At 51.5% G+C, this 23,160-nt stretch overlaps 1 protein-coding gene across 1 annotated transcript; it reads right to left on the reverse strand.

Moving 5' to 3' along the window:
- Window positions 1-550: 550 nt before the first annotated feature.
- Window positions 551-22,884, reverse strand: EFTUD2 (elongation factor Tu GTP binding domain containing 2). The gene is made up of 28 exons (XM_074849511.1): window positions 22,781-22,884; window positions 22,325-22,430; window positions 21,290-21,455; window positions 20,711-20,789; window positions 18,328-18,403; window positions 17,993-18,058; window positions 17,708-17,743; window positions 16,288-16,378; window positions 15,102-15,184; window positions 14,441-14,607; window positions 13,261-13,385; window positions 11,582-11,645; window positions 11,126-11,216; window positions 10,584-10,719; window positions 10,145-10,272; window positions 9,010-9,203; window positions 8,771-8,882; window positions 8,313-8,453; window positions 7,821-7,922; window positions 7,237-7,319; window positions 6,024-6,110; window positions 5,624-5,750; window positions 5,084-5,171; window positions 4,447-4,565; window positions 3,875-3,969; window positions 2,900-3,053; window positions 1,861-1,968; window positions 551-1,212 (listed from the first exon to the last, which is right to left on the reverse strand). Exons 2-28 carry the CDS (start codon window positions 22,427-22,429, stop codon window positions 1,117-1,119), a joined length of 2,919 nt encoding a protein of 972 aa, XP_074705612.1. The 5' UTR covers window position 22,430; window positions 22,781-22,884; the 3' UTR covers window positions 551-1,116.
- Window positions 22,885-23,160: the final 276 nt, after the last annotated feature.

Genomic DNA, 23,160 nt, shown 5'->3' on the forward strand with positions numbered 1-23,160 from the left:
GACAGGTTCCCAGAAGTAAATTTAGGGCTACACCAGGCTGCGGTGACCAACTCCAGCACAGCAGCATCGGGGCGATCCCAGGCAAGGCTCAATCTGGGGGAGCAGCTGCCCCACAGAGCCAGGCTGGGGGAGAGAGAGGGTGTAAATCCCCTCAGGAGATGTAAACCTGCCCTAGTTTTGCAGCACATGCTCAGGAGCGGACACGGGGCAGAGCCCGGAGGCAGAGCTGGGGCAGGGGAGAGGAGAGGGAGCACTAACATCAGCATGAGCAGCTGATGAGATCCCCAGAAAACAGAGCAGGAGCCCAAAACCTCGTGAGAAAGGAAGAAAATCTTAGTGCGGGAGAGGATGGTCCTGGGCTGGCTGGTCAGTTCGGTACTGCAGGCAGGAGCAGGATGGCTGGGGTACACAGAGCCCTTGTGGGGGGCAGTGCTGGGGCCAGGGGGAACTGGGGCTGAAGACGGGGGAAGTGGGGCAGCGCGTGCTCTAAGCCCCGGCCAAGGCAGAGCCTCTGGCAGCGCTGCCTTCTCTCGGCACAATCAGACTAAGCCCCGCCTGGAAGTTTGTATTAAACGTTTACAAGGGTTCAAAAAAGGTGTACAAAAAGGGTAAAAGCCACACTTGCCTCTTCGCCTGGAGGCTGGTAGAAGGGCTCCCCCCACCCACCATCCCCACCTTTCTCAGCTGCCCAAAGATGTGCTTTGTCCAAGGAGAGGGTTAGGAGAAAGCTCAAATGCTTGATGCACGTTTAGGCTCAATCCTTAGTAATCTTAACATTATCTTCCGGCTGCTCTGCTGCAGCCAGGGATAACCTGTGTGCCTGGAGAGAGCCTATCCAAAGGGAAATCTCCTCGCTGGAGGCCACAACGGCTGAAGACTAATAACACAAAAAGCATCAGCGATCTGGGCTGTTCCCTGCATGGGGCAGGCCCCGAGGGCACCATCCACGAGTGCCCAGGGAGACTTGTAGAGCCATGAAAGAGCCACCTGAGCCAGGAGGAGCAGTTCCCTGCATGCCCCGAGCACCCAGGAGCCAGGGCTGGGCAGGCAGGGATGGGGAAGGACAGACAGACGCCGGCCAGGACTCAGGACAGCCCTCACGCCGCAGCAGCACGTTCACATGGGGTAGTTGAGAACAACATCTTGCTTGGCCAGCTCCAGCAACATGGGGTCATCGAAGAACTTGCTGATGCTCACGTCCTCGCTCAAGCCCTGCAGGGTAACCGCAGAGGTGATTCCTCTGGCAGCCAGGACTCATACACCATCCCGGCAGAGATCCCACCAAACGGCCCTGGTGTCCCGCAGTAAGATAAATTTTCGGGCTCCAGAGAAGGCAGGAGAATTTGCAAAGCATGGGGCACTTCTCAACAGCCTGAAGACATCTAACAGCCTCTCAGGAAGCTGTAAATGTGTGGCTGCTGCTGCTGAGCGTATCTACCAGCTCACTGCCCCCCCAAAGGGGAGCCTGATTCCCTCCGCGGACCCCAGAGCCCCTCCAACCCCTCAGTCCGGCTCACTAAACCAGCACAGAAATCAGTCGCTCCTTTTTCTGCAGGACAGACAGGCCACAGCAGGCCACCAAGGGGTCAGATGGGCTGGGGAGGGAGCGGGGCTCGGCACGCGCCGCAGGACCCCGCGTTTGGCTGGAGTTGGTGCCAGATGAGTCGCTCGTGGGACCATCACAGGCACCAACGGGCAGCCTGGGGGATCAGGAGTGGGGGAAGTCCCGGGGCACGAAGGACATCGGTCCACTCTGGGAGCACAGAGGGGACGTGGCATATCCAGGGGACAACACTGCGACAGCTCAGCTGCTGCTGCGGATGGACAGAGGGACGCTGCGGGGGTTACTCCCAGACGTACCTTCCTACGCCTGGTCTTGATCATGAACTCTCTGGCCAGGTGCGGGGCTGGCTGCGGCTCCAGGGGCCGGATGACGATGCTCTTGTCCAAGGGGTCACCGGGCACGATCTGTAACACAGGGCCAAGACGTGAGAGCTCCTGGAGACCCTGAGCTGCAACGGGAAACACCCCCTGGGCCCTGCGGACACCCCCAGCCTTGATGTGGCAGCCCCAACACGCCATCTGTTCTCCTGGCACAGAAACACTCTCACATCAGCGCTGGTGAGCGTGCCCGCCAGAAGTCACTAATACAGTGCTGGTAACCCCAGCCAAGAACATGTCCCACCCTCCCCACGTGCTGGTGTACTGCAAGACCTCTAAAAACCTGCTAACCAGAACAACCCGCGTGGGCTCCAGTCAGCACAAACCTCTCTAGAAATCAGGCATGTTTATTCTTTTCAGAGCTAAGCCTCGGGCTTTTACATCTTGACCTTTAAGCCAGCTCTTGAGGCTCAAACTGCTGCTGCTCTCACCTGGTTCTACCACAAGTAGCTGTGCACCTCACAGTGGGAGCTCCCACAAGACCTGATTCGCCCCAGACACAGAAGTAGCCAGAAGACAGTATTTTGTTCCAAATCCTATTCAGCAAAGCCGAAGCGTGGCAGCCTTGTGCCTTACAGCAGACCAAGGAGCCCGAGTCCTGCTCCAAGACTTCTGCTCCCCAGGCTGCAGAGCACCGAGCGCACCCACACAGCTTCCCTCCTCCCAGGGCACGTCCTCCCTCCGGGGACTGAAGGACCCTCACGCGCGGCAACCAGCAGCTCTCGGCGCTCCCTCGCTGGGACAAAGGGTGACAGGACTCGGAACAAAGCCGGTGGACGCTGACAGACCCTTCACGGCCAGCGGGCAAAGCCCCCCCAACTCCAGATCCCTTGGGAACGTTCTCCAGAGAAGTTTCCTGCCCTGGGTGAGCTGTGGCACTGAGCTCTACCGAGAGCACCCACCTGGCACCTGCTCCGACCACATCCCTCCTCCCAGTCTCACCAGGGCATGGACTCACCTGCCAGTGGTGGAAGACAGAGAGCGAGAAGGCTTGTCCCTGCGTGTGGGTCCTCAAGTCTGTCTCAAACCCGAATGAGTCAATCGCTGGGATGAAGGCTTTGATGGTGTAGAGAGGAGAGCCCGGGATCGGGGCATCCTGTGTCACGTGGCCTCTGACAACACACCAAAAGATTAGTCTTCCTGTATGTCACAGAATCACAGGATGGGTGGGAAGGGACCTTAAAGCCCATCCAGTCCCACCCCCTGCCACGGGCAGGGACACCTTCCACTAGCCCAGGTTGCCCAAAGCCCCGTCCAACCTGGCCTTGAACCCTTCCAGGGAGGGGGCAGCCACAGCTTCTCTGGGCAACCTGTGCCAGGGCCTCACCACCCTCACAGGGAAGAATTTCCTCCTTAGATCTCATCTAAATCTCCCCTCTGTCAGTTTAAACCTGTTCCCCCTCATCCTACCCCCACACCCCCTGATCAAGAGTCCCTCCCCCCTTTCCTGTAGCCCCTTTCAGTCCTGGGAGGCCGCTCTAAGGTCTCCCCAGAGCCTTCTCTTCTCCAGCTGAACCCCCCAACTCTCTCAGCCCGTCCTCACAGGGGGGTGCTCCAGCCCCCCGAGCATCTCCATGGCCTCCTCTGGCCCCGCTGGAGCAGGTCCATGTCCTTCTGATGTTGGTGCCCCCAGAGCTGGACACAGCACTGCAGGGGGGTCTCATGCCCCTTTATATATTCTCCTTTCTGACACTTGGGAAGAACCAGGCACAAACCAAAGGCTGCGTGTGATTCTGGACAACCCCTCCCCACACAGCACGGGGGCTGGGATCAGTCAAGGAAGCTTTCAGCTGTCACCTCATACAGATTTCACCCTCTCCCCTCACTTTACAAGCAGTGCCAGGACTGTGAACATCTCTAGCAGCCCAGACCCCAAGCCAGCAGTTGCTGCTCTGCAATACTGAGGTGCCGGCAGCTGGTCAGAGCAGCTCACCTCCGCCTGGCCAGGACCGTGTACACCGCAGACACGCAGTCGGCAGGAGCCTGCACCTCCACGAAGTAGTAAGGCTCCATCAAGCGAGGGGTGGCCTGTGAGGAGAAAGGGAGACAAGGCACTGAGCCTCCAGCAGCGCCAACACAGTTCAGCTGGAGTCAGGGACTGGCTTTGGTCAAAGACAGCACCTGACTGGGGATGAAAGGGCTCCTGCTGCCCCATGGCTGCCCCAAACAACATCAAACAAAAGCTGAAAGTAGCTCTTCTCCTTCTGGCCATGAGTCACATGCTTCTGTCTCCCCCACACCCACCCTTCCCAGCAAGCCAAACAGTAGCAAAATGGGGAGACAGAGCAGATGCACACAAGTTTCCAGCCAGACTGGAATGTGATCACTTGTAAAACCCGTCTGCAGCCCACAAGGGCGCTGGAAACATCAACGGATGAATGAGTCAGTTTAAATCGCCATCCTTGGGGCAGACAGTGCAGCCCACGTGCAACCCGCATTCCTTGGAGCCCACAGGAGCCAGCACGGGGCGAGGTTCAGCCTCTGTCACGCGCAGCGAGTCCTCACCATCAGGAAAGCGGAATAGACGACTCTCCGGGCCGTCGGGATGATCTGTCCCCCACCCCGGTGCAAGGGCTCCTGAGCAATCACCGCGTCCAGGATCTTAAACTTCACATTGCGGATCACTGGGGAGGGCAGAAATGACAGCGAGTGACCCAAGGGGGATGTTCTCTGCCACCCCAGCACCAACCCTGCCTCCCCAGAGACCCCGCGCACACAGCAAACACCCAAAGACCTAGAGCCACCACAAGAAGTTCAACTGAATTTAATTCCAGCAGCGAAAGCCCGACCATGCCCTAACCCTGCATATCAAGCACAATTCAGCAGCCTATCTCGCTGGGGCTCGGTGGTCTGCACCTGAACTACAGGAGCAGGGCCAAGGCCTGGGGGAGCCAGCTTGCCAGCTGACAGGTCCCAGCTTGCGGGCAGACGGCCAGTGGCAGCGCCTGGTGGCAGCTGCAGCCAGGAACAAGGGGGAGGTTCTGTTATCTCCCTTGTCCCCTGTCCCCAGAGCTGTCCCCAGCTGTGGTGTGAGAAGGGAAACGGCCACTGAGGGACTGCACCAGCAAAGCCACTTGAATGCTTAGAGATGGGAGAATTTAATTGATCTTCTCAGCCCCACTTCTCCACAGGTCCTACTTACGTTCATCACAGAGAGGCCCTTCCCTGGTCCCCCACTGAAATCCCTGCACAATGCTGTCCTTTACAGAGCCCAGCAGCGACTTGTCCACCTACAGACAGACAGACAGACAGCTTCAGAGATCAAACCTGCATGACGAGGCAGTAACAGACCCCAGTGTTTAAAAGCCAGTTCCTAGAAAAGCAGCAACGTCCCCCTACACCCTCAGTGTCCATCCCTCCCTCTCACAGCTCAGGACCATCATCTTCAGAGTTTGGATTCTAAAGCCATACAATAAAAGAGTCCATGTTTTGGCAATCCTGTAAGGCAGGCCAATTAGTTGCCAGTTTTGAGGAAGTTGGCCCCATAGCCACACCTGAAAAATAACAGGCGATTTGCTAGCCAGTGTATGGTGGAGGAAGTACAGAGGTCTGAGATCTGGCAAACCAGTGAGCACTCCAACAGCATTAGGACCTTGCTGCAGGTTCTGGAAGGAGCGGTCACCTCTTGGCACCACAGGACAAACGTCTCACTGAAATGTAACCCCCTGCCTGTGTTTCTCACCTCCGAGGGCAGCGTATCATCTACTAGGATGTTTGGGCCAGTGGCATCTGGCCCAAAGGCCCAGATAGAACGGGCAGCCAGCAGATCCCAGTCATATTTGGTCTGGAAGAATTCACCCAGCTTCTTTCTGATAGAAGGAGGAAAGACACTTTAGGAAACAAGTATCCAACCTGCACTAACAACACATTTATGCCCGTTCCCTTCAGCTTTTTACCTGGAGCAACTGATTTGCTGGGGAGGGATGCTCATGGACTAGCTGGTAGCAATACTGGACCCAGGACCCAGCCTAGAGACTACTGGCTGGTACTGTCCACCTTGCAGATTCCAGAATTCCCTTTCCCCACCCCACCCCAATTATTTGCTCCTAGATGGATTCCTGCTCTCCCCAGATCAGTCATACCTGTTCCACGTTATCTGGACCACTTCATTTTCAATGTCCTCTGCAAGTCCCTTCTCCAGAGGCTCAGCAATCATTGTGATCTTGTTCCTGGAAAGAGAGACAGTTGCAATTAGTCCGCAGAATGACGGAAATGGGAGTAATTGGCAGGACCTCAGGGTCCTGCACTGCCTTGAACACAGCTAGGGAGATGAAGCCATCCGTGTCTTTTGCTGTTACTGTCTTGCTTGTAAAAACAGCCTGTGTGCTTAACAACCGCTCTCCAACGTCTGCCCCCCTCTGGAAGCAGAGAGCTAAGGGACAGGGTGGCTCCATCCCTCCTGCCAATGTCCAGCGCTCGTCCGGGCTGCAGAAGGAAGCCCACGGGCCGGGCAATATGCCTCTATCAGAGCCAACATGCTGTGTCTGACACCCCAGGTGTTGCCTTGGAGAACCCCACCAGTGCGAGTAACCTTCCCCCAGAGCGGGTCACTCCACACGTCCAACAGTTCAAAGACTGGAGCCTCTCTATTCCCAAAACTAAGGCTACCAACCGTGGAGAGAGTACACCAGAATAAAGCAGGGTAAGAAGAACCTGAAACCACAAGGGAACACAGGAGAGCCATCGTCAGCATATGTCGGATCATAATTTCCCTGAAAATTCAGGCATTAAAACGTCCTGTGCTCTTAGATTTAATCCTGGTTATTCAGCCCATGTTCCCTTGCAGGCCTCCCTCTTTCAAACACGTGCATCTCAAACGTGCCGGAGGAGGAAGATGAGACCAGGCTGCAAGGCTCCAGTGCATCACCAGAAAGGAAAAAATCCATTTCAAGATTAAGAACGGATAAGAGAAGACAAAGCTTTTGCTCATTAAACATCTGGGGAGTTACTGAAGGCAGCACTGGGCAATTTGGTACCTGCTCTAGGATCCCAAAACATCTCCTAGTCTTGGAAACATCACAAAATTGCTGTGAAGGTGTGAAATTTAGCTAAAGAAAGGAGGATGTGGATCTGTCTTTATTCCCTCCATTCTGAGAGTTCCTAAAAAGCACAGGAACATCCCTGGATCTCAGGTGTGTTACTGAGGAGTTCAGCAGAGCTGCTGCCAGCTCAGGCACACACCACTGGTCTGGGCAACAGCCACCGAGAACAGACCCCTGGAGCAGATGAAGTCCAGTCTCCAGTGAACCCCCCGCCCACCCAGCCCCGAGGCCCAGCTCGCCCACGGGCTCTTACTTCTTGTTGGGTGTCTCAGCAAAGCACTTCAGGGAGGACGTTTCCACCACTGTCTCGCAGAATGTCACAACTGGATCGGCCACCTGGAATAACGACAACAGGTTTGTAAGGTTTTCAAGTCCTTTTTTCTTTTTAAAGAGACCGTTTGAAACCTTTGAACACCTACAAGAAAAAGCTGGTTCATCTGCCAGTGTTTTAATCAACCCTTTGTATGAACGACCGAGGCCTGCACAGACAGCTGTACTAACTCCTTCATTCAAACGAGACAGGAACATTGAAACCTAATTCCCGGTATGACAAATTCTGCTCAATTTATTTATTTGAGGGTAGCCAGGCAATGGCTGAAGTACAGGAAAGGCTGGAACATGGTCACACCCCCCTCTCCAAGCCAGTTTTCAGGCTCTCGATCATAATGGTGTGACACAGTCAGCATGTAAGAGTTTTGCATCCTAACAGCCCTTTTTTTCTTTTAAAAGAACTGGACAAAATCCACGCTGTATCTTCAGGGAGGTTTATTTTCCCATTGTTCTGAATATGGGGACAAAACGCACTCCCCGGATGGGAAAATCCCTCTCATTCCTCACCTTGATATCAATCTCTGAATACATCTTCCGCAGATCGTGCATCACACAGTCCAGGTAGAGCTCCCCTGTCCCCAGGATCACGTGCTCCCCAGACTCTTCCACCTGAAAAATAAGAGAGGGGTTCAACTGAGAGCGTTACTGCTCACAGGCCCTTGCCTTCCAGGCTCCTACAAAAGCCTCAGGAAGTATCAGCTTTAAATAAATTGGTTTGGATCAGAGTTCCCCCAGGAAAGCTCCCACAGTCTTTTCCAGCAGAAAGTGCTGATGTGCCCTGCAGAAAGCTGCTTCCCTGGCACAGCAAGGTGTGTGTTTTTCTGCTAGATTTACAGTTTTCTGCTATTTCCACATGATTTATGAGACCAACTGCAACAGCATGAAAAAAAAACACAACAAAGAAAACAACCTGCAGTAAAAAAATATTGACTTTTAAGATCAGGCTACAAGGTAGCCCACAGCATGAGCTGAAAACAGCCATACATACACCAGAAATACCTTAGTAGTAAGCGAGGGGTAACTCTTGTTGACTTTGCGGAGACCATCTAACATTTTGGGGAGCTCTGAGGGGTTGACTGGCTCTACAGCTATTTTGATGACAGATGTGGTGTTGAACTTCAAAGGACGGAAGATCTGAGCCTGAAACCAGATGAGGACAAAGAGCTGAATCTCTGCATCATCAGGTGGCCACTAGACACAGCATTTGCTGCTGTTCTCTTTCCCTGAGTGGCTCCTATGCCCCAGCTCCTCGGCAGACAAAGTTTCTTTAACTGCAACACTGGAGCTTTTGAGATGTGCTTCATCACCTCGACTCACTGCAAGGCTGAGCGAGACAGATACACACAGTAGCTGAGTATGACAGCTACGTGCAGTACCCAAGTGATACCAGCTACAGACAGTAGCCCAGCGACCCCAGCCGCACGCAGCAGCCCGGCGACCCCAGCCTCACACCGTACCTCCTCATTGCCCCGAGGCTCCGTGACAGTCGCAGTCTTCACTATGGGCTGGTCCACTCCTTCTATCAGCACCCAGTTGCCCGCAGGAACTCGGTTGACCTCGATGTGGTACCTAGAAGGCAGGAGCATCGCTGCCGCCAGCCCCAGCCCCCGCAGCGCTCTCCTCCTCCCTGGCCCTGGCAGCAGCCACTCCAGGTGACCTCTCTCCCGGACGAGCGCACTGCCCGAGCTTTCCCTACCTCGCCACCGAGATCCAGAGGCGCCCGACGGTGCAGATCTGGGAATCCTCCTCATCTTCCAGGGTGTAGTTTTCTCCAAGGACCTTCACCGGCTGCCCAGCGTGGATGGTTCCACTGAGCACTCTGCCAAAGGCGTGGAACTGAACGCCGTCGTCCGTGCTGTACATTTTCGTTGTGTGACACATCAGCGGACCCTTTCCAGGAAAGAGAAATAAGCCTCTTTCAAAATACAGTCCAGAAACACCGACCTGGCAGAACTTGTGGATACAAAGGGATTAACGGGCTGGAATTTACAAATACTTCTTTTGACTTGCCAAGTCCTTTATTTCCTTCCACTGAAAGCCTTACATCTCCCTGCCCTGTACGGAGACCCCTGGAACGACTTTGGTGGACTCTTGTGGAGCAGTAAATAGTGGCTGGGACAAGGCCAGGAGAAGAAATGTCACCTGCTGGCCTGCAAACCAGCTCAGGGCAGAGCACCTGAGCCTCCAGGGGTCACAGCTCTCAGTCACTCCACAACTGGTGAGCTGGTGACAGTCACCACTGTACAGTTTTATGTGGGTAATCACAACCCATTAAAAGAAGAGATTCATTTTCTCTCCAGACATCAGAGCAAAAGTCACAGGCAAATTCCTCACTAGCTGCTGGCTGGCGTTGGTGGCTCTAGACAACTCTGAATGACAGCTCAGTACAAGCTGTTGGAGGAGGAAGGTTTTTGCAAGGCTTTGATAGGAAAGGTGCTGACTAACTAATGTGGGGCTATTTTTATCAGCACAGTTCAGATCAGCTTTCTCAGACTTTGGACAGAGAATCAAACTTCAAGGGAAAGGGACAAAAAGGCAGCAAAAGGACACAAAATCACCCTGCAGTTCCCACGTGCTCTGAAGTCCTGACCTAGTCCTGTTCTTCTCTGAACACTGTCAAACAATTCTCTGTCTCAAGGGCTGCCCTGGCAGGCAGCTAAAGTCTCTCCAAGTGAAGAGATTTGTTTCAGTATCGGATGAGAGGTTTCAAAATGCTAGAAGTCAAATCTGTGCAGATGGCTGTCTAGGAGGCAGCTGCCCTGTCAAGGCAGTGAAAGGAGCATATTTGCCCGCTTCTGGACACTCAGAGCCAAGCAGAAGAGTTTCCTTACGTCAGGGTCACATTCACTCATGGCCTCCCCGAGATCAGAGTCGACGCCACCAGTGTAGGTGTGCTCGATTTTCGTCTTGGCTCCCACCTTTGGGGAGGGGATATGCTGCACACACATGTCCACAAAGCCTGGAAGAGTAATACTTCATGAGAACAGGATTAAGCAGTGCAGAGGACAGAAATGGACTCCAATAAACACAGGGCAAAGCCATTCTGACTGCAGCGCACCCACAGCAATGGGGTGCGTCATGAGCCATGTCTCAAGCTGTCCTTTGGGCAATTGGTTTAATATTTTATATTTGGAATATAACATATTATATATATTTGGAGAAGGGAGCTGTGCAAGTGAGCACTCCCTGGCTGTAATACAGCCCTTAACTCTGTTGATGTCAGACTGGGGTAACGGGAAAACTGTGGAGGGGAAGACAAACAACATTTACCTGTGAATTCCCCAAAGAACTTCTTGCAGACAAGCCGCAGGAGGGGCCGAATGTTCAATTTCAATTCCTCTTTGGTCAGGTGGATGCCAAGTTCATCCAGTGTCCTGGGCAGGGTCGTGTCCACGTCCCCCACCACCTGCAAGACAAGCAGCACCACTCTCAGCTTTGCTGTGGGGTCCAGGCCAGTAACTCCCAGGTGCAGCTTCACAGACCAGCCATCGCCCTCAGGGCTCCTGACCTGCTCTGGTTTAGAGCTCACAGGAGAACTGGCTGCTGGTTCAAATTATCACTTGGCTGATGTTAGAGCACACTAGAAAGAGCAAAGGCAGTTCTATTAACTGTGCAAATAGAGGGCTATATTTGCAAGGAGCAGCTGTTAAGGAGTGGCTCACCGTTGCTCTGCACCCCCAAAGCCAATCTGTGAAGATCCCACTGCAGGACGGGACAGGCGAGTCCCACAGGCACCAGACACCACCAGGTAGTGTTCAGCCCTTGGCTGCTCCTACCTGCAACTGTGGGAAGGAGAATGAACCCCCACATACCTGAGCCAAGATCTTGTACAGGGGCTCCAGGATGAACTCCACGAAACTGCGCTGGGAACTGCTCGTTGGGGCCTTTTTAGTGAACTTGCGGCTGTTGGGAGACCAAAGAAGAGACATGAAGAGCATCTGCAGCCTGCAAGCACCCTGACTGCAAACACAGCCTCTGCTCTTCCCAGGTTATCTTCTTCTCCCTCCCAATCCTCCAGGAAGCTGTCACACAGGAGTCGTGCCTACTCCAAACGAAGGCCAGAGGAGGCTCTGTCCCTGCTATGGGATTTGGGAGGACCACAGGGATTCACACCAAGCAGGAGGCCTGACTCAACCCCTCCCAGATACGAGTCCATCACAGGACCACTGGACAACCCAGGTTGGAAGGGACCTCAGGTGGTCACCTAGTCCACATTTTACAGCAAAAAGAGGGAACAACCTAAACAGATGTTTAAACAGGCTTCTTACGTCTTCGGGTTGAAGTAGATGTCACCCCAAAGCCGCTTCGCAAACTCCTGATAATTGATATCTCCTAAAGGGAAAAAGCAAATGACAAAAGTCTCTCAGATGTCACTGTATTTATCTTACCTGGGAAATCTTTGGTTTTTGGCTTTTAAAACAACCCTGAACATTTGATTTAATAGATCGATGCTTGGTCCCAAATTCTGAATGGTTAAGCCCTGACCTGGGGAGAGCAGGCAGAGAGGGGGGCAGAAAACAGTCCGCTGAGGACGACACCAGCAGCCCAGGTACACTGTGGGGTCACAGACTTGCTTCTCGGGAACATTTCAACTCTCTCAATTACACACAAGGTTAAAGCGGAGAAGAGCTGCCCTGCCAGACGCCACGCTGCAGGAACTCAGTTACATCTGCTTCCTTTTCCAAATGGTAACGCTGCAACCTGACGCTGTAGTGCCAAGGTACTGGGATGGCTTACACCCCGCAGGCTTATCGCAAGCATTTTCTGCCTTGCTGAACATCTCCAGGTTCTTTTCTCTTTTTCAGCTGATGCACTAAGCGCACAGCCAAATACCCAAGTGCTGAAGGAACAGTGTAGTGCTTGGCTGTCACGGTGAATTTACAAATAATAAGACAGGGGTGATAATTTACAGTAGTTTCCAAACAAGCTTTTGCTGTGGGCAGATGTGCAAGCCTAAGAAATTTCATGGTGGCTGCGGTTTTGACAGTTAAACTACTATAACTCATGTTAGTTGAAGTACGGTGGCTGCACATAAAATCCCTGGTGGCCACAATCGAGTATTACCGACTTCAAGTACCGTTCAGCTCGTGTCTGCCCCACGTGGATGACATCTCCCACCGCCCGTGCCTGCATCTGCAGCGCTCCCCCGAAGAAGGGGGATCATCCTAGAGGCACCGAGTTAATGCCGTGACGCCCAGGAAGCTCATTTATTTCTCCAAACTCACGAGGACGCACGATAGTCTGACACATCAGTCCCTGACCTCTACAACTTCACCCTCCCTCTGGCTAACTTCTCTGCAAGAGCTGGGCCAGCTGCTTTACAACATCCTTCTTCCCCTGCTCACGGCTCCTACAGATCACCCCGTATTCCCCAGCGTGAGACTTCAAAAACCTTGGCTGTACAGCTGGCTAATGCAAGCAAAAGGCCCACTTGTACAAGTGGCAGATTGCCTTGAGTGGGCACCTGGGGAACAGAAAATTAAATCAAAGCCAGAAAAAGGCAGTTTCTTAAAAAAGAAAGAGGGCAAGAGTGCAAAACCTTGTGGGCCAAGCTCGTGCCTGGCTGCAGCTGAGTCTCAGACTCTGGAGACTTGCGAAAAGACAGGCAGAACTTAACTGCTTCGCTTCTGAGCTGTTGTGATAAGGAGGCAAAGCACAACACATACACTTGCCTTCAACTGCCATAGCAGCACTTGTTTTTTCTGCTTCTGACTCAATAAACATTTATCAGGAGAGACTATCTAGCTAAAAACAAGTTAGAACTATTTTTGCTTTTTACAACCCAGGGCTCAGATCTGCAGTACCTCTCAACTCCCAGAAACTCAAGAACACATACACTGGCCATATATGTGCAGTGAAAGGCAAAGCTGAACGGCTCAGAAAGCCTCAACAAAAAAGGTTAGGAAATGAGATGTTAAAGTGTACAAGGTTTCTGGATAATCCTCACCATATGTGTCTGCATAAATCTTTGCAAAAGATCCCAGCGTGAAGCAGATGCTGTACTGTGAACTGGAGAAACACACGTTCCCCAGAAGGGGAGACAGAACGAGGTTCTCATCGGTGGAATACATGCTGAGAGGAGACAGTTTTTAGAGACAAGAAAAAAAAATAAAATCAATGTTATGAACCACAGAAGACACTTAAATCTACTTCCCACACCAAACAGCAGTATGTGATAGGCAAGCGATTGCCAAATAGCATCTTAAAATGGGCTGCAGCGTGCTTGCCATCCACATTTCAGGGTCAGTATCATTTTATGACGACTAACTTCAAAGCATTAGTCTGCAAAGAAATATTTAAAGATCTAGAACTAAAGTTAACCAGCACAAGTGCTTTGTATTTTTTGTCAGGTAGAGTTTTTCCTCCCCTAAAAAAAGGCAGCCAAGTTGGTCAACCAAGCAAGGGAAAAGAGAATACAAGGCAAATAATGTAGGAGGGATAGAATTGAATTGAAACAGTTTCAATGGACTCCCAAGCATGCTAGACAGGATAAATTACCCTGCTCCAAGCTGCCCGATGCCTGTAGCAACTGAACAGAGAGACAGGCAAGGGAGCTGTGTGCCAATTCACACCAACTCGAAGGGGAGAATGCTGTGAAGAAGATCACCTGGATGCAGAAGAACCCACAGAAACAATGCATCGCTACTGTGAAAGCTGGAGATGTCCCTCCCTGCTCTGAGCAGGGTCCTGCAGGGAGATTTGACCACAGCAGTACCATAGTCTCTGTTTAGGGGTTGGGACGAGTTCCCATTGTTTTTTTTAACAGGTGTTTAAGAGCTTTGAGACATCTCAACCTGTAATTTGGGATAGAGCCTGGACAATTTCAGCATATTTGAGACATCTGGGAGCACAGAAGTTCCCTGCTCTGGTCATATGGCCACTTTCCCTACTTTTTAATGGGGGGAAAAAAAGAGCTGATCCCATGAAACGTGTCAGGAAGAGTCAATCCTGTCTGATTCAATATATTGGCTGAGATGAATTCCCAGCAGTTCTTCCCACCCCATTTTCTATGATTCAACATATCAAGAGACAAACTCATTAGTTTTTAGCCATACACAGGGCTCACAGAGAGAAGCACCCGAAATAGAACAGGGACAGCGAGCACCAACGACACATCACCCCGATACCTGATCAGACCGTTAACTTCATCCACGATATGTCTGAGTTTGTAATAAGCATCTGTAGGGGGCAATTTCAGCTCCAGGATCAGTCGGTCTATCTTGTTGATGCACACAGTCACTGCCAGCCTTTCCTGCACCGCGTGCTTGATCAGCCTCTCCGTGTTCAGCATCACCTGCAGGGAATCACGAGCACAAACACCCCCAAGTGAAAGCCCTCCACAAAATGCTATCTAGTGCGTGACAGACAAATCAACGACCCTTACACACAGGGCTGCAACTCTGTAGAAAAGCCTCAGCTCAGCCACCAGCCATCAGCTAATCCTCCTGAAATTTAGAAGTAGGTGCTAACCCAACCAAATTCCTTAAATCCTACCCCTTGGACATCTCGGATATAAATAACCTGCTCAATTTTAGGTATCATGAGGATGGAGATGCAAACAAGTTAGATAACCAGCCTACAGGTCACACGCATCAGCCCTGGACACAGAAGCCAGAGGCTAGACTCCCTGTTTTGGCTGGAAAACACTCTCACTTCCCAAACCGTCCTTCTAAAATCCTTCACCCCGCAAAGCTGAACCCATCCCAGGCCTTCACTTCAGGCAGGATCAAACCCTCCAGAGGAAGAGATTTTGAAGTTAACCCCTAGGAGAGAGAACGTGGCACTCACCCCCTCGGCTGCATCAATGAAAAGTACAACGCCATCCGAAATACGAAGGCCAGCTGTCACCTCATCAGAAAAATTGACGTGACCTTCAAAAACACAAAATGGTGCTGAGAACCAGAGTCAGCCCTGTCACCAGCAGCACAGAGGGTGGAAAGCCGTCCCCCTGCTCCGCAGCCAGCGAGGCGGAACACAGACGGCTTCCTCCTCAGACAGGGACCCGGGAGCAGCTGCCAGAGCTCCGTAGAGGGATTTGCTTCAGCTTTAATGCTATTTTTTGAGAATAAACACAACAACTCATTTAACAGGCACTTTTCCTCACATTTGTTACTGTTTTTCTCACAGCTCTGTGCAAGTACTTCAGGAAAAGGAGGAAGATTACTTCTCACCAAAGAACAACAGATGCCTCTCCCTCCAGTCTCCTCCTGCGCTCTAACCTCCCTCATCTCGAGCTGTAACTCAACAGATGTGTCCCAAGACCCTCTTTCCTCAAGTTTGGCCTTAGTTTCTTACAAGTTGATCTGTAATTATGTTCCCCCCACAGAAGCTTGTCAGAGGCTTGAGGGAACTTGCTTAGAGTCTCACTGTGGGGCAATAGCATTTGAGAAAAAGCACAGTCCCCACTGTGCATGGTGTTACTGGAAAATCCAATTCTACACGTGCTTCTCATGTACTTGAGTGAAACACATTTGCAGCCCCATTAGCCCTCAATTCGGCCTGCTAATCAGAAACACAAGCCTGACTAGAAGCCAGCTGCACAGTTGTTACTTCTGGAAGTGATTTCAGAAGAACAGACTTAGCTAAAGGCTCAGGACTAGGCTGGAATCATCTACAAAAACCACGAAACAAAACATGGGTTTCTGCAAAAGAAAACTTCCCAGGGTTGCACTGCACCTGGGTGCCATTTCCAGACGAATCAGTGAGACTTCAGGGTATAGATTCTTTGTTTTTCTGAGAGCCAATGCTACCCAATCCCACTGCAATCCAACACCAAAGCTCTTTGAATGCCCTCATTAACCATCACTGCATGTGTTTTTACTGCTCTACTCCTGTCAACAGCACTAGCCAGAGAACCACAGAGGTTTGTTAATGAGAGAAATCTTGGTTCACATGGTCACGTATCTGCTCCACACACCACGCTGCCTTCAGCTAAGTGCATCCCAAAACAGGATTTTCAGGATTACACAATCACCTGGAGTGTCGATGATGTTGAAGAGAAAAGACTTTCCTTTGGTGTCGGGCAGAACAATAGTCACTGGTGTGCTCTTGATGCCTACTCCCCTCTGAAAGACAGGAAACCAGCATTATCAGTTAAAAGAAAAAACACATCAGCAAAGTGACCAAAGAAAAATCAGAAAGATGGAAAGAAGTAAACATCCACCCAGGACATCCTGTTACTCCCAGGGAGGGAGTAACAACCTCAGATTGCTGCAGCATCCAGCTCAGCTCCGCCATCCATACTGGCTCAGACTGGTGAGCTACCACTGCACAATCCATGCCTCGTCTCAGCTGGGGAAGTGCAACACCAGAGACAGAAGATGTGTGTTTTTCTGTGCTTTTGCCCTTCTGCTACTCTCAAGTTATACCTCAAAGCATAAGATTTGATCACCCAGAGTATAAAGTAGAGCATTAAGAAGAAGAGAAAGAAATGCTTCACAGGACTGTTCTGGTCATGACAATATTTAGCGAGTAGGACAAAATAAAATTCCTATTCACGCCCAACCACATGGAGTCAGGGCACCCAGCTAAGAGTTCCCATCAAAGGAAACAGAGGAGAAATATGTTCATTTTGAAATCGTAGTTTTTCTCCCCATCCATCATTGCTGCAAACCCCTTCCACCTCCTTCCCTCAAAGAAAATAGGAGTTACCCATATGCTGGAATAACTGTGGTATAGATTTTCATCATTACACAGGTTATCACCTCAGCTAAATAAAATCAAACATGGACATGAGGGTTGCAGGAAATGGAAGAATGTTGGACCAAGGATCTTACTGAGGGAAACAAGAGGAGCAGTTCATTTTATTGATAAGAAAACAGTCATAGAATTATAGAATGATTTGGGTTGGAAGGGACCTTAAAGCCCATCCAGTCCCACCCCCTGCCATGGGCAGGGACACCTTCCACTAGCCCAGGTTGCCCAAAGCCCCGTCCAACCTGGCCTTGAACCCTTCCAGGGAGGGGGCAGCCACAGCTTCTCTGGGCAACCTGTGCCAGGGCCTCACCACCCTCACAGGGAAGAATTTCCTCCTTAGATCTCATCTAAATCTCCCCTCCGTTCCCCCTCATCCTACCGCCACACCCCCTGATCAAGAGTCCCTCCCCCCTTTCCTGTAGCCCCTTTCAGTCCTGGGAGGCCGCTCTAAGGTCTCCCCGGAGCCTTCTCTTCTCCAGCTGAACCCCCCCAACTCTCTCAGCCTGTCCTCGCAGGGGAGGTGCTCTAGCACCCTGATCATCTTTGTGGCCTCCTCTGGACCTGCTCCAACAGGTCAAAATGCAGAAGGCACAAAAAGGTGTTAAAATGGAAGAGGAAACTGCCTACAGTAAGTAACTGTGAGTAAAGCATGAGATAACTGGATAAAAATCACTGCCCGTTCTACAAGACTCACTCACCTCTTGCTCTGTGAACAATATATCAGTGTAACAAAGCTGCAAAGACAAAACAAGAGTCAGAATATCACATTTTGGTATCAAATATTAAGTTTGAAGCAGGACACCATAACTCTTTAGATGGTTAAGGTGGCAAGTAAATAACAGAGACAGAATCAGGACTGAGCTCTGGCTTTCCAATCCTACGTTCTAATCACTAAACCACGTTTTCCACACGTACAGTCACGCTCCAAGTGTAAAATCCAACCCATGTTCCCCAGGGCAGGAATACACCAAAAGCTCACTTACGTCCTGGTCGTAGCGCTTCCGGATTTCTGGGTGTGTCTGTTCTATCAGGCAGTCAACAAAACAAGTCTGAAAAATATCAGAGCACAAGAGAAAGGAAGGGACTATGTTCAGACAGAGAAATACAAGTACAATCCCATCCCTCCAGCAGCAGTACAGAGAAAGTTGGGCATGTTGTTATTTCCACATGGCTGAAAGAAAACCTACAAATAACTGCATTAGCAAGAGGAGCAGAAAGAGACTGCTGCTGCGGAGATCGAGGGGTCAAGAGCAACGGTAAAAGTAGGCAACAAACAGATCATTACTACTACCTGATAGATGTGGGATATTCACACTACCTTGCCGTGGTGAAGGTGCCCACACAGAGTCACATTTCGAATTAGCTCCGAGTTGTCCATCAGATCTGCCAGGAAACTGCAGGAACAAAACACAAAAGACTGTTGGAAGCTTCTGCTGTGTCTAAGAAAAGTAGGTGCCATTTCAGCTACACTTTCTATCCAAGGTGCCCCCTGAATCCTCTCCAAACTTTCATTCTGCCAATGCCCTGCGGAGGAAGAATCCCACTTTCCAGATGGGGAGGACAAGAGAGTTGGAGTCCTAGACAGATGGCAGTGGGTGGGAGAATACGGAGATGGTAAAACTGCCAGCGATGGAATATTATTGAATATTTTTCTTCTCTTCTAGTCAGTATTAGAGCAAAAGTCACATCCATGTACTCAGATGATGAAATACTTCCACTCAAATAGTGGCAGGCAGTCAAGTAAATCACAGAGCTGGATAACAAGCACCCCACGCAGTTTTAAGAGGCGGCCGTGGGGATCCGCAGACCATTAATTCTGATTTTCAGGTCTTAAAACAGTGATGTTCCCAGGGACTCAAGGAAACAGCAATGGAATTTAAATGTTTTTAGAATCCGCAACTGAGCTGGGTAATGATGGGCCGATCACTTCTGCATGGATCCTGGCCAGAATATAATTGAGATCCTAAATTACCAACTTCCCTGAACAGTAATGGGAGGCTATAAAACACGTGTCCATTGCTACGGGTCTGCAGAAAATAAGTGCTGTCAAATAATCTCCTTTTTAAAAAGATTTAATTTTCACCGATGCAGTAGACTTCTTAACATACAACGTTTTGATTAAGAGCTAAAAAATACAAAAATCAATAATAATACTGATTAAAAGCTTGCTTATTGGTCTTAAAATAAGGCTAAATGGGAAATCAATACTAAGCTTGCAGGTTTCTGGCTGAGTCCCACAAGGAATTTCTCTCGGCCCCATCCAAACCATTTATGTCAACGAACAGGACAAAGAACAATTCATTACAGACGGAACGAGCAGAGGACACGGGGATCAGGAAGGCGGTAGATCATGAAGAGCACAGGGCATTGACTAAGAGCAAAACAGACTGCCTAGAAAAATAAGGCCCAGCAGGCTCTTTGGGTTATATCGAGCTATATCAAAAATCTGTCCAACCAGGGTGCTGGGCCACATTGTGTAGGCTGTGCTTTTGCCAGGAAATGTTGGACCAGATGGTCCTTGAGGTCCCTTCCAAGCTGGTATTTGATGATCCCACGAACGGAGACGGCACACTGACAGTACCAGGGGACAGCCCCAAGAAGCAGCCATTCCAAAAACGTCCTGGGCATCCAAGTAACCAACCGAACACAAACCCCAGTGAAATTCTGTTGCTGGAAAATAACAAGATCCTTGATGATACGCAGAGGGACTGCTCACATCGGGGTCTGGCACACAGGGAATGCATCTGCCTCTGGGATCTACACTTGAAGACTACTATTAAAACTAGCCACGAAATGGCGTATGGAAAGATGAGCCTAACAAGACACTCACGCAGCTCAATCTGTTCATCCTCAAATAGAAGACAACATACAAAAACACTACACACGCAAGGATAAAGAGCCCTTCCACCATCGCCAAAATGCAGACGTCGATGCTAAGATTATATATTTTTAACAGAGAAAGTACACAACTGGTTTTATTCCTTACTAAAGTTGCATGAGATATTATATCCCGAATTTTAAATTCGTTTGGATTTTTTTTGCAGGTTTTCTCCCAACTCTGGTGTCCCAGGGGCTGCTTTGCAGGACACAGCCAGCAGACACCATCAAGAGCAGAAGTGCAGCTCAGCTGCAGCGTTACGCTGACCTACGCGCAACTTTACATACAACCAGCGGCGTCAAAATCCCCCCTGAACACTCTTCCAGCATAGACGGGAATTAGTTTGAGACAGCAGTAAGCCAATGGTCACTGGGATCAACCCAAAACGCCCCAACATGAGGTGTGCCACACACTGACCATATAAATATTTCTTGAGCCAGTCAGAAAAACTTGCCTTCAGGAAATCTGCACCACAAGGGCTTCCGATGACCAAGCTTTATATCAGCTGTTGAGGTAAGATTTACATTCTATTTCAGAAAACTATGCACTGTGCTGCATACTGTGGAGGGAAAATACTTGTAAAATGGTTACTGTTGTATTTTCTTCCTCTTGTTTTTGGTTCAAAATCTGGGAAACGGCTGCACTCATTCTGTTGCTGGTGTCAGTAAGAAACAAAGCTAATGCCCCCCAAAAGCTGCCTCCCCCACATAGTACACACCACTCTGCCTCCCCACCTTTGCCTGTAAACAACAAAAAGGGAGGAAATTACAGCACAGATGGCTTGAGCCAGCGTAGACGCTTAAAACCCCTACATATGACTTACTCCATCTCATAGACAGTGACCGGTAACGTCTGTTCCATCAGAGAGAATTTTTTGGTTTTCACAGGTTTAATAATAGGCTCTGAAAACAAGAGAGAGAACAATAAAACACTGTTACCAGAGACCCTGAACCCAGCAGGCTCAGAAACGGTCATAGGAAACAGGGACTTTTGCAGACAAAACCACAATTTTCAAGCTGACAGATTCTCTTCGCTTTTTATAAAAGCAGTTGTACTAGACGATCGCTGCAGGTCCCTTCCAACTGAACTGTTCTATTCTATTAGAGAAGGATCAGATGAGATGACTGAAATGCATTTTCATTTCTCCTTAAATATCTTTCCAGTATCTGCTGATATCTGTTTTTCAAAACATAGTTTGGCATTTGTAACAACCCCGAGTGCCAGAATCTGCACACCACCAAACGAACAAGAGTCTACGCGTTCCTGGGGCTGAGAGGGAATTCAAAAGGGACATTAAAAACAATGGGGAGAACGGAGGGGAGTATTATTTTCCCTTTTCCAAGGATCCATTAAGAGCCTTCCCCTCCCTCCATACCCAACTTGCTGCTTCATCACCACTTACCAGTGAGAGGCTGCGTGTCTTCCTCTTGTACTATCGTCTCTACTTCAGGCCCATAGACTTCCTCGGCGGTGGGGTAGTATTTCTTATCCTCATGCAGCACCACCTCCATCCCAGGGTGGTCCTCATCGTGGTCCCCCATATCGTCATCATCGTCATCATCCTCAAGCTGCAACCAACTCTCACATTTAGCCGCTGCCAGCACCAAAGTGCTTTACAAACACCAATCACGCCAGAAAGTACAGGCTTGGCATCGTACATCGAACAAGAGCTACAAACCCAGCCAGGGAACCACCAACGCGGCCCTGGAACCTCACACCCAGCTGCAGAGCAGCTTGCAGAGGTGCTCTCTGTAAGCAACACACCTCTCCCTGCTGAAAATGAACAGCAAGAGGATTTGCAGAGATACCTGAATAGGCAGCAACTCCCGCCCCTTGCTCCTATACACAACAGAACCACACTCGTGCACAACACAACCCCGAGCACACACAGACACCACTTTCAGACGAACTGCAAGAACTAGAAGGGGCTCCCTCAGTCCTCCAACGCTTTCTCCATGGTGGTACAGCAGCCTCTGCTGCCCTCCCTGCCCCCATCACTCTCCTCTAGTGTCTGTGGAGTCTTGCTCTGCCTTCACCACCGAGGCATCGAGCTCCTTGCAATACTGCTGCAGCATCAGCACATGTTACTAAAGGCCTGACGGCCTCACTGAATGGCTGCGGATCCTCCATTTGACTGAACACAAAAAAAGCCAAATACAGCTCGAGCTACAGAAGCTCCCGGTTCTAACCATGATTCAAGCACGAACTTTGTCTTTCCCTTTATCACAGACACAAAATCCTCTAAAAACCAAATCAACTCTCATCCTCAGGAGTCAAATTCCACCAGCGGAAGCAGAACCCAGCAGGGAAGAGCAATCACCGGCAGCTTGTGACGACCACAGTGCTCAGCCCCTGCTCCCGTGGGGGTTACGGGGCAGGATGAGGCCCGTGCCAGGCTCCTGTGGATGCTGCCCCTCCACCCATCCCCACCGCTCACCTCATCCAGATCTTTAGACTCTCTGCCCAACTCGTCGTCGTCATCGTCCGAGTCCAGCTCCGGCCCGATGTAGTTCCCAAACTCGTCGTACAGGTCGGTGTCCATGCTGGGGGCGAGGAGGGGGTCGGAGGAGGGTGCAGACTCTGCCCCACGCGCTCAGGGTTCCCTGCCCGAGACACCCACCGCACCCAGCACTGCGCCGCACCGGGGCTCCCGGCCCGGCCCTGACCCTGACCCCGACCCCGGCCCCGGCCCCGGCCCCGGCCCCGGCCCCGGCCCCGGCCCCGGCCCCGATCCCGGCCTGACCGTGCGCGACCCCCAGGCCCGCGCACCGCCCACCGGAGCCCTGCACCGCTCCGAGGGCCCCGCCCTGCCCGCCGAGCACCCTCCGTCTTCACCGCCCCCTCCCCGGCACCCCCGGGCCTGCCCCGGCCCCGGCCCCGGTCCCGCTCTCACCCGCCGCGCTGCCCTCGCCGCCGGCGCCGCCGACACCGCCGCAGAAGGCCCCCGGGCTGCCCGCGCCGCCTGTCGCGACAGAATCCCCCGTGTCCGCTGTCAGCGCCGCGCCCGCGGGGGAAGGGACGGGCGAGCCGGGCGAAGCCGCGGATGGTCTCGGCGAGGCTTCGGTGGCAGCGGGCCCGGCCGGGCCGCGCGAGGCGGCGGGGCCGGTTCTGTCAGGCGCGGCCGGGGCAGCCTCGCCGGGGCCTCGCGGGCGCTGCCCTGTCGCTATGGCGACGGGAGGCGCGGCCGCGCGCGGCGGCGGGAGCTCGGCTGGGGGCGGCGGGAGCTCGGGTGGGGGCGGCGGGGCTGTCGCGACAGAGCGAGCGGCCCCAGGG

The sequence above is a fragment of the Strix aluco genome, chromosome 24 (assembly GCF_031877795.1).
Source record: "Strix aluco isolate bStrAlu1 chromosome 24, bStrAlu1.hap1, whole genome shotgun sequence".
Taxonomy (NCBI): Eukaryota; Metazoa; Chordata; class Aves; order Strigiformes; family Strigidae; genus Strix; species Strix aluco.

What these genes read in the sequence shown, in the direction of transcription:
- EFTUD2 (XM_074849511.1), bottom strand. Translation starts at nt 22,429, where the DNA reads ATGGACACCGACCTGTACGACGAGTTTGGGAACTACATCGGGCCGGAG. An exon ending in TATTGTTCACAGAGCAAGAG is followed by an intron (nt 16,379 to 17,707) that starts GTGAGTGAGTCT and finishes CCTGTCTTTCAG; the next exon opens with AGGGGAGTAGGCATCAAGAG. An exon ending in ACCCCTCGCTTACTACTAAG is followed by an intron (nt 7,923 to 8,312) that starts GTATTTCTGGTG and finishes CTTATTTTTCAG; the next exon opens with GTGGAAGAGTCTGGGGAGCA.